The 16,455-nt window shown below is 38.7% G+C and overlaps 1 protein-coding gene across 2 annotated transcripts in view; it reads left to right on the top strand.

Moving 5' to 3' along the window:
- AP4S1 (adaptor related protein complex 4 subunit sigma 1) overlaps positions 1–16,455 on the top strand; it is a 49,742-nt gene that overhangs the window by 12,190 nt on the left and 21,097 nt on the right. For both annotated transcript variants that reach the window (XM_004017877.6, XM_042235298.2), the window contains exon 2: positions 13,656–13,865. In XM_004017877.6, coding sequence (XP_004017926.1) covers positions 13,728–13,865 — 138 coding nt within the window. In that variant the 5' untranslated portion in view covers positions 13,656–13,727. The remainder of the gene's footprint in view (positions 1–13,655; positions 13,866–16,455) is intronic.

The following is a 16,455-nucleotide window of genomic DNA, read 5'->3' on the forward strand; positions in this document are numbered from 1 at the left end:
CACTGTGTAAGTGTTTTCTATTGTTATTATCTGTCTTCAAGAGTAGTTTTATTGGGTTATTAGCACATCTTATCAGAAAGGGTGACTAATGCCTCTCAGGTTATAGCAGTGGAGTTCTTTCGTGACCACCATCAAATATTGGGAGCATTAATTAATTATTTGAATTAGAGTTAGTTGTGGCCATGTAACTAACAAAAAAGATGGATCATGTTGGTTGAGTAAACTGATCCCCAAATTTAAGTTTAATACAGCCATTTTTATGTTTCATTCTTTCTCTCAAAGTGATTATCTGCAAAATGGAGCCATAATTCTCTAGCGATATCCTTAGGACTAAAAAATGTTCATATAACTTTTAATAGTACTTCATTTTAACTTAGGACACACTTTAATTAAGATCTTAATAATGTGAGTGTATAAATGTAGTTTTATAGTATTGTTTTCTTAGATATTTTTAAGGAAAATATCCACATCGTTATGAATTTGCTCCCCCCAGCTAATGTGAACATTAGATTAAAAGACTTTATAATGTTGAAACAAATTAATTGCAGATAAATTAATGGAGTGATGGTTTTATAGAAACATTTTCCATAATTTGAGTTTTGCGCTTTAATTTATAATTGTCTTTTCTATAAACTTAATAGTTGGATTAAGTTCTATTAAGAACTATTAATAGACATTTTTCTTTTTCTTTCCTTTTTTTTTTTTTTTTTTTGTCTGCATGGCATGTAGGATCCTATTTCCCTAATCAGGAATTGAACCTCGGTCCCCTGTAGGGACATTGAACACACGACTGCCAGGAAAGTCAATAGACATTTGTATAAAGTAAGATTCCTTGGTGTCCCAGTGGGGTTTGGTTTATTTGTTTGTTTCTTTGTTTGACATATAACTGTAGGAAAAGAAAGTGAAGTTGCTCAGTTGTGTCCCACTCTTTATGACCCCATGGACTGTAGCCTACCAGGTTCCTCCGTCCATGGGATTCTCCAGGCAAGAGTACTGGGGTGGGTTGCCATTTCCTTCTCCAGGGGATCTTCCTGACCCAGGGATCGAACCCGGGTCTCCCACCTTCCAGGCAGATGCTTTAACTTCTGAGCCACCAGGGAAGCCCATAAAACTGTAGGAGCCATCAGCAAATCAAAATTGAATTCTCAATTCCTTTAGTTTGATTTGAATTTAAAATCTGTAACATTGTATTTGACCTTGTAAGGCTACTTACAGGCTTATCGCTTGAACCCTAACACAGAACTATTTGAGAGAGGGGAAGATGTGCAAGAATAATCTATCTGTGTATGTCTTTCACAGTTTTCGTTGGAAATCAGATGTTTAACAAGATTTAACAAACCTAATTTAAGAAATGCAGAGTTAAGTTTATCAAAATCCAGAACATCTTGTTAGAAGTATTTCCAATCTGAGAAATAACGATAACACCATTTTATGGGAGTGGAAAGTAATACATAGTAATCCTACTTCAGCCTGCTGGAGTGCCTCCTTACTGACACATTGTAACATTACAGTATCAAATCCTGGAAGGCGCCTACCTATAAGACCCCTAGGCCTTTGCCCCCCACTGCCTCCTCTCTAAAATTAAAATATTAAATGTCTTTATTAATCAAAAAATTCTATGAAGATTTTTAGTTGCTAAGCACAGATACTTAATTTGCGTGGCTGGTTTTAACCAAACAATTTGGAATAAAATAATCTACCAGAAGTATCTCTTCACTATTTCTAGCCCATGCCCATGTTTTGTCAAAGTAAACATTTAGTTCCCTTTTTTAATGTTATTTTAAATTTCAGAATAAGTTACCCTCAACATTAAAGCTGAAAATAATATAATTTTAGAAGAAAAATTTTTATTTTGACATTGAAAGATGCCTGTTGTTACTCCATTTTGTGTAGTAATGGGAAGGTTGAGTCTGGTTACTTAGCTGAAAGCAACTTTTCTATTCTAAGAAGAGTGGAAGGTAAGATAACAACCACAAGAACAGACTATGATCTCCAGCCTTTAACATTTTGTTTCCTTAAACTTCACAGCTCCCACTACCACCAGATCTGATAGCACCTCCCTGGCAAATGACTAACAGTCTGTTCTCAATTCTTCCATCCCCCACTCCACACACACACACACATGACTAATGAACAAAAATAAAACAAGTACAATGTAATGGTCTATTTATAGTACATAAAGTCTTCATCCTTAGTTTTCGAAATATGGCTTTTCTCACTTGCTCCAATCACATTGCTGTAAAGATACCCCTTGATTTAGGATAGAAAGTCTGATACTTGAACATCTCCAAAAATACAACATCTGTCCTTTTTAGTGAAACTTTCAGCTTGTCTCAGCTTTTATTTATGTATGTGTTTTAAATGCGTGTGAAGTGGTATCTTGTTGTGATTTTAATTTGCATTTTCCTAAGGATTAATGATGTTGATATACAAAAAACCATGCTTATTTGGATTTTAAATTCTTAAACCAGAATTCAATGAGACTTTTTTTTTTTTTGGCCATGCTGCAGGGCATGCAGGATCTTAGTTCCCTGAACAGGGATCGAGCCTGTGCCTGCTGCAGTGGAAGTGCAGAGTCTTAACCACTGGACCACCAGGAAAATTCTGATAAGACTTTTTTATCAATTTGCCAAAATGGCTGTAGATCAGCATTTGAGGGTCACATGAAGCTTTAGAAAATTTTCAGATATACTACCAGAAAAACGGTAGACCAGACTATTAAGGTTTATTCTCAAAGTACTTTCATAATTTTTCTGCACAATTGTCAGCTTCAGGGTTCCCACAAATCCTGAATTTGATTGGAATTTAACACTTTAAAATATTTTAATGATTTTAAAACTACTTAAGTAAAATAGCAGCCTGCAAGCAAGATAAGTCAAATGTGATTGAAATATTTCTTGAGTGACCCATAGATTTAGCAGAAAGTGAAAGTTTCAGCTGAAGCTGCTGGAACATGCATTCTAAATCATAAAGGAGAGATTTAGAGAGAGATAGGGAGCAAGGAGGAGAATGGATGGAAAGAAAAGCAGATGGTGATGGATTTCTTGAAGGCAGATTTCTGTAGTCTTAGAACTTCAGGAGGAATAGTATGCAACCTACACTGGGGAAGAAGTCTTGAGGAGGGAAAGGGGGGACTCTGTGCTTTACATTTCCTTTATCTCTTTAAGTCCTCACAAAAAGGTCTGTGAAGCAGCTGTCTTTATTCCCCAGTTGGTAGATGAGAAAACTGAATTATCATAGAATTCCAGTAAGCAAAGAAACAAGCCATTTTAGTGTATTAAAAAGAATATATAATATATGAATTCCAAGGGAGGTGCTCCAAATTAGATGCAAATCTGCTACTGACCAGTATTGTTTCCTCTCATTTTTGGATGGAGAAATTCAGCAACAGCTAAATAACTTGGAGGCCTATAGAATGAAAAAGCATGGTGTGGCAAATAGTATCTAGCACTTGCTATTTATGTTTTTCCTGGGTTAGGCCATACTGATTAGATGCTCTCAGCACATTGATTTTGAAAAACAGTATGTATTTTAAAGAAGTATGGCATTTAGAAATGCCACAGTAAATGAAACAATAGCTTCATTATTAAACTTTTAGTTTTGAGTTGGCTAATTTTGTAAAATTATATAATACAGCTCAACATTTTTTAAACAAACTTTTTGTATGTGTAACACATTAAGTAGGATATGTCTTAAAACTTAGGGAAGAAAGCAAAGTAAGGATGGAGAACTAAGATTGCCCCTATTTCTACCATCCAGATTTAAGCAAATACCTTTTAGTATAACTGCTTCCTTTCATGCTTATTATAGTAGCCCTCAGCTTTGTGTAATATACATGTACATATATAAGTTTAGTAAATTTACAAAGCTGTGTGATATTACCATGCAATTAAATCCAGATTTTGAAGATTTTCATCATCCTGAAGAGGAACCCCATCCTTGTTTTCCCTCAAACTTTCTCTCCTGGCCCTAGGTAACTACCAATATGCTTTCTATCTCTATAGATTAGCCTTTTCTGGGCATTTCATATTAATAGACTTTGTGCAATGGTATTTTGCATCTGGCTTCTTTCATTTAATGTTTTAAAGGTTCATCCATTTTGTATTAAGAGCATAGCAGTATTTTCTTATTTGTTATTGAATAGTTTTCCCCTGTCTGTAGATACACCACATTTCTTTTAATTCATTCATTAGCTGGTGGACATTTGGTTTGTTTCTATGTTTTGTCTATTAAGTGCAATGCTTTTATGAACATTCATGTACAAGTTAATTTTATGGATATGTGTTTTCATTTCTCTTCAGTATATATTGAGAAGTAGAATTTATGGATAATATGGTAAGTTCATCTTTAACTTTTTTAAAGAAACTGCCAAGTTGTTTTCCATAGGAGCTATAACATTTATGCATGATACAAAATTAGTATGCAGAAATCTGTTACATTCCTAAACACTGACAGTGAACTATAAGAAGGAGAAATTAAGGAAACAGTCCCATTAATCATCACATCAAAATTCCCTGTCAGTCCACTGCCCTTTCACTGGGGGTGAATGTGGGTTCCATCCTTGGTTGGGGAACTAAGATCCCGCAAGCCACATGGCACAAAAAGATTAAAATACCCAGGAATAAACGTACCTAAGAGGTAAAAGACTTGTACTTGGAAAACCAGCAGACACTGATGAAAGGAACTGAAAATGACACAAAGAGATAGAAAGATACATTGTGTTCTTGGATAGGAGGAATCGATATTGTTAAAATGACCATACTACCCAAGGCAGTCTACTGATTCAGTGCAATTCCTATCAAAATACCTGTGGCATTTTTCACAGAACTGGAACAAATAATTTAAAAATGTGTATGGAAACACAGAAGACCCTGGATAGCCTAACCATGAGGCTACAAGTGAACCTCCAATATTTATAATAAAGTTTAATTTATGAAAGAGTTGCAAAGATATAACAGAATTTCTGTATAGCCTCACCTATCTTCCCCAGTGTTATATTCTTGTGTTACTATGGTACATTTGTCATAAAAAAAAAAACCATAGGTAGCATTATTATTAACCAGACTCAGGCTGTTCATCAATGTCCTTTTCTGTTCTGTGAGCCCCTGCAGGATACCATATTGCATGTAGTCGTTATCTCCTTAATCTTCTCTGACCTGTGACAGGGTCTCCTGCCTTCTTTGTTCTTCATGATCTTGACTGTTTGGAGGAGTACAACTCAGATATTTTTTGGAGTGTCTTTTAATGTGGGGTTGTTGTATTTTCTCATCATTAGAATAGGTTGCGTGTTTAGGAAAGAATATCACAGAGATGAAGCATTCTCACCATATCATATGGTGGAGGGATATGACATCATTGATGATTTAGCCTTCATTACTTGGCTAAGGTAGTGTGTGCCAGGTTTTCAACTGTAAAGATACTTTTTTTAAAAAGTCTTTTAGCGGATTTGTTACAATATAGCTTCTGTTTTATGTTTTGGTGTTTTGACTGCAAGGTATGTGGGATCTTAGCTCCCCAACCAGGGAATGAACCCACACCCCCTGGATTGGAAAGCTAAGTCTTAACCACTGGACTGCCAGGGAAATTCCTAAAGTTACTAGTTTCCATTCCCATCTTCTGTTTTTTGAAAGTGAATCACTCGGTTCAGCTCACTCTCAAATGGATGGGGGAAGATGGGGTGGGGAATTAAGCTCCACCTCCTGCAGCAGAGAGTCTCAAAATGTATGTTGGGATTCTTCTGTCCCATTTATTTAAATCGGTCTGTACTCATGTATGGGGCTTCCCAGGTGGCATAGTGGTAAAGAATGCTCCTGCCAATGCAGGAGACGTGGGTTCAGTTCCTAGGTCGGAAAGATCCCCTGAAGAAGGAAATGGCAACCCACTCCAGTATTCTTGCCTGGAAAATTGCATAGACAGGAGAGCCTGGCGGGCTGCAGTCCATGGGGTCATAAAGAGTTGGATGGATACGACTAAGCGACTGAACTCGCACGCAGGCACTCATGTATACTTATTTTATACTTTGAGTTATAATCCAGTGCTATGTTATTTGCTATATCTTTCTAGTTTGGGCTATTGGAAGCTCTTCCACATTGTCTGATGTATCAGTCTGTCTCTTCTTAGCAATATAATCTTTTTTTAATGTGATATAATTCACATAGCATAAAGATCATCCTTTTAAAGTATATTATTCAATTCTTTTAATGTACTCATATATTTGTGCAACCATCACCGTGACCCCACATTTCTCAGAACTCACCCTTCAAGCCTGCATCCTCTGGCAACCCTTTATCTACTTTCTGTCTCTGTAGATTTGCCTGTTCTGGACATTTCATATAAATAGACTGTGTCCTCTTTGTGACAGCTTCTTTCAGTTTAGCACAGTGTTTATAAGGTTCATCTGTTTAGTATCTTTTTATTTTTGTTTTTTTTTTGTTGTTGTTGTTTGTTTTATTTCTTATTGTTTTTGCATGGTTTCTGTCTGGCCTTTTAAATCTTTATTCAGGTGTTCCTTCTACATAGTTTTAATCATATGTGTATAAATTTGGTGGTGTGCTTTTGTGACTTAACATTATGTTGCCATATGTTCCCATTCATCTCATAATCTGCATATTTACTTTAATGGTAAAAGGACACCAAGCTGGTATTCATTTAACATGATTCTTAGTTTGTAGTATCTGGACTTGTTTCATTTTTCACTACTGTGAATGATATTGCTTTAAACTTTTTCATGCATATGGATTTTTAATTATACCTTAGGATAGATCCCAAGACTAAAATGCTTGTGTTGAAAAGTAGAATCATTTTCATGATTCTTTTTGGTACATTCTACCAGGTTACATTATAGAAAACTTACAACAAATTAATCGTGGTGGTGTTCAGTTGCCAAGTCATGGCCAACTCTTTGTGAGCCCATGGACTGCAGCACTCCAGGCCTCCCTGTCCATCACCAACTCCCGGAGTTTGCTCAAACTCATGTCCATCGAGTTGGTGATGCCATCCAACCATCTTATCCTCTGTTGTCCCCTTCTCTTCCTTCCTGTAATCTTTACCAGCATCAGGGTCTTTTCCAATTAATAACAAATTAAGAGAGCACTTTTATATATATATATATATATATATATATATACACACACACACACACACACATATCTGTCTCCTTATATAACCTTATCAGCACTTTTTTCTAATTTAACACACATAAAGGAAGGAAATGAAAGAAGTCAGCATGCTAAATATTTTACAAGAACCGTATTATTACTTCCTTTAATCCTTGCCACCACTTTGTAAGTTAATTATTTTTCTCAGTTGACAGTACAGGGACTGAGTGCCAAAGGCCCTTGGAGTTATAGCCAAAGGGCAGATACCAAAGATCAAGTGGTAGAAGATGATAGACACTCAAACCATTTCATTAAGAACTGAGCCCAGAGCAGGAAAGGGAGCCAAGGCACTGGACCAATGGGACAAAGACCCAGGAAGGCCTAAGCTAGATTGGTTCAACAGGAAGTCTCTCTCTTTTTTTTTGGCTGTGCTGGGTCTTCCTTGCTGTGCACAGGCTCTCTAACTGCGGTGAGCGAGGGCTACTCTTTGTTGCAGTGCACCAGTTTCTCATCGCAGTGTCTTCTCTTGTGTGGAGCACGAGCTCTAGATGTGGGGGCTTCACTAGTTGCAGCTGGTGGGCTCTGGAGCATGGACTCAGTAGTTGCTGAGGCGCGAGGGCTTAGTTGCTCCGTGGCATGTGGGATCTTCATGGACCTGGGATCCTACCCATGTCCCTTGCATTGACGGGCAGATTCTTATCCACTGTACCTACAGGAAAGTCCTGTAGTTCAACAGGAAGTCCTTTTGATGCATTCAAAAATACATCTCTTGGACGTCCCTGTGGTCCAGTAGTTAAGAATCTGCCTGCCAATGCAGGGGACACGGGTTGAATCCCTGATCCGGGAACATCCCACATGCCATGGGGAGATCTGAATAAAGTATAAACTTCAGTTCATAATAATGTATCAATTTCATTAATTGTAACAAAAAGTTATGACCAACCTAGACAGCATATTAAAAGGCAGAGACATTACTTTGCCAGCAAAGGTCCATCTCATCAAGGTTTTTCCAGTAATCATGTATGGATGGACTATAAAGAAAGCTGAGGACCGAAGAATTGATGCTTTTGAACTGTGGTGTTGGAGAAGACTCTTGAGAGTCCCTTGGACTGCAAGGAGATCTAACCAGTCCATCCTAAAGGAGATCAGTGCTGGGTGTTCGTTGGAAGGACTGATGTTGAAGCTGAAACTCCAATACTTTGGCCACTTGATGTGAAGAGCTGACTCATTTGAAAAGACCCTGATGCTGGCAAAGATTGAAGGCGGGAAGAGAAGGGGATGCCAAAGGATGAGAAGGTTGGATGGCATCACTGAATCAATGGACATGAGTTTGGGTAGACTCTGGGAGTTGGTAATGGACAGGAAGGCTTGGCATGCTGCAGACCATGGGTTCGCAAAGAGTCGGACATGAATGAGTGACTGAACTGAACTGAACTGATGTACCGTACTAACTAAAATGTTGATAATAGGGGAATCTCTTTGTGGAGATATGAGAACACTCTACATGTTGAAATTTTTTCTGTGAATCTAAAGCTGTTCTAAAAAATAAAACCTATGGAACTGAAAGACATCAGTGGGCCACAGCTAGCATTTTTTCCTCAATATTTTATTATGACGATTTTCAAATATACTGCAAAGTTGAAAAGAATTTCACAGTGATTTCTCATACTTGCCACTCCATTCTGCCATTAATGCTTTACTGTCTCATCCGTCCCTCAGTATCATACGGGGGATTGGTTCCAGGGCTCCCACACATACCAAAATCTGGGAATGCTCAAGTTCCATATGTAAAATGGTGTCATGTTTGCATACAGCCTACACACACCCTTCATATGCTTTAAAATAATTTCAAGTAATCTAGAAATAACTCTAAATTACTACTTATACCTGGTACAATGTAAATGCTACGTAAATAGTTGTCATTGCACAGTATATTCAAGTTTTGTGTTTTGTAACTTACTGGAATTTTTTTCCCAAATACTTTCAATCTGCGGTTGGTTGAATATGTGGATACAGAACCCACAGATCTAGAGGGCCGACTGTACTTACTTTATCATACACCTAATTGTCTATCTGTCTAATTTTTTTGGTGTAAATTATGGGGAGTTTCCTGGTGGCCTCGTGGTTAGGATTGTGGGCTTTCTCTGCAGTAACCCCGGGTTCAATCCCTGGTCAGGGAACTGAGATCTCTCAAGCCACACAGCATGCCCCCCCCCCACATAAAACAAAGTAAATTATAGACATCAGTATATTTTCCCCAAATACCTCAGCATATGTATCATTAACTAGAGTATTAGTTTCTTTTTATGTAAAATTTGCATATAATATAAGGGTAAATCTTCACATTTGGTGAGTTTTGAAAAAAATCCATGTCTATGTAATCCAAACTCCCCACAACTGCATTTTTTTTACACAATGAAATGTCATAGAAGATACTAGAGTACAGTCCACAAAGTGTGAGCAAGTATTTGTTTTATGAACTTCTGCTCAAATATGTATGTACCCGTATATGTAAAATATGTCACAATGTAAAATATATCGCAAGAAAGTGAAACTCATTGGTCTGGTAGGGGAACTCAGAATGTAATTGAATAGTGACTATTTAGGGTGACAGATTTTGTAAAATGCAGTGATGGTTTAAAAGAAAAGGTAGCCAACATTTTGTGGTTAGAAAGAGAGATTGGGATAGCCGGGAAAGGCTTGTCTCAGGAAAAGGTGATATATTATCATAATGATGTGGGCCCACACTTACCTAGCACTCACTTGATGCCAACTGCCAAACATTATTCCAAGAATGTTACATATACTAACTACTGCTCACAGCCCAGAAGGTCTAATAGTGCTAACATTATTCCCATTGTACTTCAGATTGAGTACAGGAAGATTAAGTAATTTGCCCAGAATCACAAGGCTAATAAGTAGTAGAGCCAGTCAAGTTTTGTTTAGTTAGTTCATGCTTTTGACTATTATACTCTGTGAATACTATATAATTTTGGGGGGTGGAAATTGGCTTTTTAACTTGAGAGATTTTATTTCAGTCACTTTCATGGGGCTAGAAAAAAGTTTTTGTCTGATATTACCTGAGTGTGTGTGTGTGTGTGTGTGTGTGTGTGTGTGTGTGTGTGACAATATTGTGATTCTGGGCTACATAGAAAGCATTTAGAGCTCAAAAGGATGTTGTTGTTCAGTTGTGAAGTTTCATGTTCGACTCTTGCCTGCCAGACTCCTCTGTCCATGCGGTTCTCCAGGTAAGAATACTGGAATGGGTTGCCATTTCCTTCTCCAGGAGAGCCATCTTCAAATATCATCTTTGTTTTTAGAAACTTCCTGCTCTACTGTTTTCAAGTGAATTGTTTGGTATTTTCCAAATTAATTGTGCAGCAGCTTTAGAAAAGATAATGTCGAGTTGATCATTCCCACAGCTACCCGAAGTTGATGCCTATTAAGCTTAAATGAACATTTAATTACACTAGTACACCGAGTGAGGCAGAGGCAATGTGATAAATCAAAGGCAGCGTTATATTATGAGTCAAGAGAGCCGAATTCAGGACTTCACTCTACATCTCAGGTTACTGGTTTTCCCATAAAGGAAGTGCACATCAGAGATGACAGATACAAGGGACGTATGTTGCCACACCCTGCTTCCTAACCCACAGCTGACATTACTAATTATTCATGACATCGTTTTGTTCAAAACCTGAAAACAGCTTCAGAATCCTTCCCAACACAGTGCTCGAAGCACTTAGTACAGTTAATCACAGTTGGCACCCAAGTTGAAATATGTTTATCGTCTTTGGATAGGACAGCTATAAAGATTCTTCCAGTTCTAACTCCCAGAAATATATCATCAGAAATATAAAAACTGTGCTCAATTCAATATTTACTTCCATCCTTCCAGTCTCTCTTCTCTCTAAGCATTAAGTTTACATCATGTAGGGGGCTCGTATTCTGCTGTGACTCTACCAACCTCCCCTAACCTTGGCCTGTAGGCATCCTAGCACCCTCTGTGTAATGTCTTTCCCAGTAAAGTTTCCTTTCTTTTTTCTTCCTTGATTTTTCATGTACATTCACACAAGTTCTTGGGTGTAGAATCTCGTAACTTCTTGACAGTCAAAATCTCTTCCCCAGCCTGTGTGTTGTTGAATGCAAAGATTATTAAGAGAGGAAGTTCATACCTGCTCCCTGACCACTCCCAGCACTTGTCTAAGCAGATTCCTTCTTATTGCCCTACCCTGGTTTCATAGTTATTTAATCTCCCTCCTCCCTCATAATTAGTAACCAGGGTAGGTGCTTAAGTCATTCATCTTCAGTTCTCAAACATGTACCTGTCTCCGAGTCTCTGCCATGTATATTTTGGTGTTGTATATTTTATAATACAAATAGTTTACAGTTTGGCTTGTCTACTTTATTACCACTGTGTAATCCTACAGTTGTAAATTGTGTAATTGTTTATGAGCGTGCAAAAAAAAAATGATGTATTCCAGTCTTTAGATGCCTTCAGCTACTATTTTCAAACCTTGTGTGCTAATTTGTGTCAGTTCAGCGCGTCCTTGTTGGTCATCCTTCCTCTTGAAGTCAGTGGGAAGGAATGCTGTGCTTACAAGGTAGAAACCAATTTGATCCCTTGGTGTAGCATCTTAGTGGGGTCATTTCACATCTCATTTTACCACTTACTGCAGCTAGGGCATTTAAAGGCGAAGGTTTGGTCGTGAGTACCTTTGAGACAATATTTTTTTCTCTTTTTTGGTCATTTACCCGGCAGTTGGAATCCAGGGTATATTTCTAACTTTCATAAAGATGGTTTTAAAATAACTTTGCTGAAAGGGAGTAAAAGAAAGGATGGTAGTCATAATTTATTAGTCATCTGCCATAATTTACTGGCAGTCATTTGTAAGGAGAATAAAAGCAGCACTTGCTGCCATGTGATTAAATAACACAAAGGCTGTTGCAATCCTACCTGCAGTAGTGAGTCTCTCTTCCTGGAAAAGAGAGTGAATGACCGCAGGCCTCCCCCAGGGCACTGCTGGCAAGTCCCCAGCTGAGCTGGTCTAGATGGCATCCTGTTCTACATGAATGCAGCAGCCCCAAGCTTTGCCAGCCTGGATCCGGTTCTAACCCGCTCTTAATGTTTGGAATTGTTTGAGACAACCACCTGTGTGACAGGGTTTAGGATAGGAGAGATGAGCTGGGAGGGCAAAAATATAATGTAAAACTTAGTTCAAATATTATAATCTGTTGCAACTCTTCTGTAAAATTATTCCAACTTTTAAAATTTCACTTAAGTACTAACTATGCTTAGCCTTAGTCTTTTGCACTGATTTTCAAAGATATTGCAAAATGTGACTATGATACAATAGTATTGGCCTTAGATGAGACAGCTCTGATGCTCATGATGAAAGAACTGGCCATCAGTCAATATTGCGTGCTTCTGCACTGATTATTTGGAAAACTAGTTAAGCATAAGAACAATGGACATGAGCTGCATTATGGCTGAGTTGGAAATAAAACCACAAGCATGAACCCCTAGGAGCAGAGTGTTAGGGGTCTGTCTTGTCCTCTGAGCTGTGTCTCATCCCTGACATACAGTCATCCAGGGATATTGGGCGCCATAACATCCATAGAATTCAATTTGCTTGTCCTTGAAATGGGAATAACAGAAGTCCCTGCTACAGTCCATGGGGTCGCAAAGAGTCGGACACGACTGAGCGAGTTCACTTCACTTCACTTCACTGCTGCAGAAAATTGTGAGAAGTAAATAATGTATGTAAACTGCTCAGTACAGGACCTTGCAGGACTTGTTGTAGGGCCTTGTTTGAGGACTTTGACAAATAATTGATGTTACTGTGGCTCCCAGCACTAACAAAAGAGGAACTTCAGTACAGATCCTGTCTCCACTGTCCATAGAATAAAGTTTATATTCCTTAGCATCACTTCTAAAGCCAATTTCATCTTATGTGAGCAGCTCAGCTTCCTATGACCATTCTTCCTGCCCCTTGACCTGCAACCAAAGTGAATTTTCCCAGAGCTTTCATTCCCCTAATTTCTGTGCCTCAGAGTCACTCCCTCTGGGTCATTCTTCAAGGTCTTGTTTAAATGCTCCTTCTCTGGGAAGCCGTTCCCAACTCTCCGGTGATGCTCCTTGCCCCTCCTTTTTGTGCACCAGAGAAGTCTGCCTGTCCCAGTAAAACTTAGCACTTTGTAATGCTGTTACTTTCTTACCTGCCCAGCACCTTTGCCAGGTGTCATGATCGGAAGATCGGAAATCATTACTTCTTCATCTCCATAATCTCTTTCTGGTGCTTGACACGTAGTTGGCACCCAAGAAGACTGATGAAACAATGGAATGAATATGAGTAGAAGCACTATGGATACTCAGAAATGTTTTTGGAGGATAACTAATGAAAATCTATCTTTATTTATTAAAACCTCATTTAGTTCACAGGAATGAAGACCAATGTTATCAGAAGACATTTTACTTCTGGTTTATCTGTGGAACACATTTAATACGATTCTTGAGAAATTTGATCTTGTCTTTCTGTTGTTCTTTTTGTCCTTCAGGTTCTGGTTACAGCCATCCCTTGCCATATCTTTTGAATTATACTTGGAAAAATAGTGGCCAGAGGAAAAAAAATGATAAAATTTTTCCTCATGGTGAATAAACAAGGGCAGACCCGACTTTCTAAGTACTATGAACATGTGGAAATTAATAAGCGTACGCTTCTGGAAACCGAAGTCATAAAGAGCTGTCTCTCTCGATCCAGTGAACAAGTAAGTCTGATTCTCTCTTTCATCTCTGCATCCAACTCAGTGTGGGAGATTTGTTATTACTGAGTCTCAAGGGCCATCGTTTTCTTTGAACCCCATTCTTTCAATAGCTATTAGAGAAAATAACAAATGAAGTGAAATGAAGACTGGTGCACAGCTCTCTTTACATCCCCTTAAGGAAAATAAAAGCAAAGAAAACCAGGGAAAGTCTTGGGTTCGTATTTAGGTCAGCATATTTGTCTCATTGCACTATGGAAGTGGCAAATTTACTTCTGCTGATAGACATACCTTCTTTTTCTGTTCATGAGAACTGAGCCCTTGGAACTCTCAGGAGTGCCTGTAGCAGATGGCTTTCTTTAAGCCAAAAGATGAGGTCAGATGACCAGGATAGAGGGAGACACTCAAGACCCACTTTGTGTCAGAGGATAATAACATGATTCTCATGTGGAGTGGGGTGTTTTTTATTCTGCTTATCGTTTTTATAAATTTACCACCGACATAAAACTGGAACAAGTAATTTAAAAACAAAACAAACTTGATTTGAACTTGTCTTATTATATAGATGAGAGAAATGAAAGTTAGCAAATGCATGTGAAATAACTAATCAATCCATTCTGCCAAAATTGAGGTTAAATTGAATCATTAAAATAATACTAAATGGGAATTTTAAAAACTGAGTCTACTTTTACAAGGGATATTAATTGGAGAATTACTTAGTCCAGGCCCTAAACTTGGAATCCTTTGGAAATCATGGAGCAAACTAAGGCAAAATCAGAAAGCCTATATAGATCACCCATTAATTTGCCATTTCTCCATTTCACTGACTATGTAGAAAGGCTGCTTGTAGGAACCACTGGTAAGTCATAAAATATTAAGGTGCGTCAGTGCTCAGAAGGGACACCTCGACACTGTGTTTCCCTTGGCTTCTAAATTGATTTTCCAGTCGGAACATCTCAGAGTCCTCTTTGAATTACTGCTTTGGCCTGCCATGGCACACACTACTTTATGTAGTTGTCAAAAGGAAACCGAAACTATTAAAGAACTGTGTTAATAGCCATAGACTTTAAGTAAGGGTAAACAGACTGAAGAAGCATTTCTGTTTGAATCTTTCTACAGAATGCAGGCACTCCACGGTTTCAAACATCATTTTCACTGATATATTTCACTCTCTGAAATATATGCTTTGGGATGAGTATACCGTTAGATATTTTTGAAGCATTCTAAATTATCTTAGATCTTAAAGGGAACCCGAAAGTAACACAGTCTCAGCTTCATTTTTATTTTACCCACAGAGGTGCTTTGATAGTTTTTTTGGGTGTCGGAAACTCCTGAGAGGCTTTGAAAAATGTTCCTCAGGTCTTTCAGATAGGAAGGGATTCCTTGAAAGATCTGACTGAGCAGAAATTATACTGGCTCTGCAGTGAACCTAAAGCTGTAGAATGGTCCTGGATTTAATGGGTTTTATCCTAATTGCAAATAAAAGCTTCAAACCCTTTCATTATATAGATTGTCGAATGGCTTCCCATGAAAAAAAATGCCATAATTGAAGCTTGCAGCTTCAGGAATTCCCTGGCGGTGCAGTGGTTAGGCGGAGAAGGCAATGGCACCCCACTCCAATACTCTTGCCTGGAAAATCCCATGGACGGAGGAGCCTGGTAGGCTGCAGTCCATGGTGTCGCTCAGTCAGACATGACTGAGGACTTCACTTTCACTTTTCACTTTCACGCATTGAAGAAGGAAATGGCAACCCACTGCAGTGTTCTTGCCTGGAGAATCCCAGGGACGGTGGAGCCTGGTGGGCTGCCGTCTATGGGGTCGCACAGAGTCGGACACGACTGAAGCGACTTAGCAGCAGCAGCAGCAGCAGTGGTTAGTACTCTTCCCTTTCACTGTCATGCCCATGGTTTTGGTCCGTGGGCAGGGAACTAAGATCCAGCATGCCACACAGTGCGGTCAAAAATAAACCTTGAAGCTTCATTCCCAGGTATATCTGAATGTCATAGAGCAACATATCCCAGTGCAAAAAGTGATACAGTTCTTAATCATGTTTGGTCAAGCAAACCCAAAAATCTAAAGGAAGGGCAACACTGTACCTTCATCCTGCTGGTTGAATTCCTATCCATCCAGCATCTTCCTCTCCCTCTTTATATAATGACATTAGGGGAGAGATGAATGGGAAGTGAGTTGTTTTCTCCACTAGTCAATAGTGGTAAGTTATTTATTAATTCTTATGAGTGAGTGAGTGAGTGAGTGCAGTCGCTCAGTCGTGTCCGACTCTTTGTGACCCCATGGACTGTAGCCTACGAGGCTTCTCCCTCCATGGGATTCTCCAGGCAAGAGTACTGGAGCGGGTTGCCATTTGCTTCTCCAATTAATTCTTATAAAGCACCATTTACAATGGACAATTTTTGTCTAGTATCTGTCACATAAAAACCATCTTTAAATAATTTTTAAAATGAGCCTGTGCTGTGCTGTGCATAGTCGCTCAGCCATGTTCTGACTCTTTGCGAACCCATGGACTATAGCCTGCTGGCTTCTCTGTCCATGGATTTTATCCAGACAAGATTTCTAGAATGGGTTGCCATGCCTCCTC

The sequence above is a fragment of the Ovis aries genome, chromosome 18, assembly GCF_016772045.2.
Source record: "Ovis aries strain OAR_USU_Benz2616 breed Rambouillet chromosome 18, ARS-UI_Ramb_v3.0, whole genome shotgun sequence".
Classification (NCBI taxonomy): domain Eukaryota; kingdom Metazoa; phylum Chordata; class Mammalia; order Artiodactyla; family Bovidae; genus Ovis; species Ovis aries.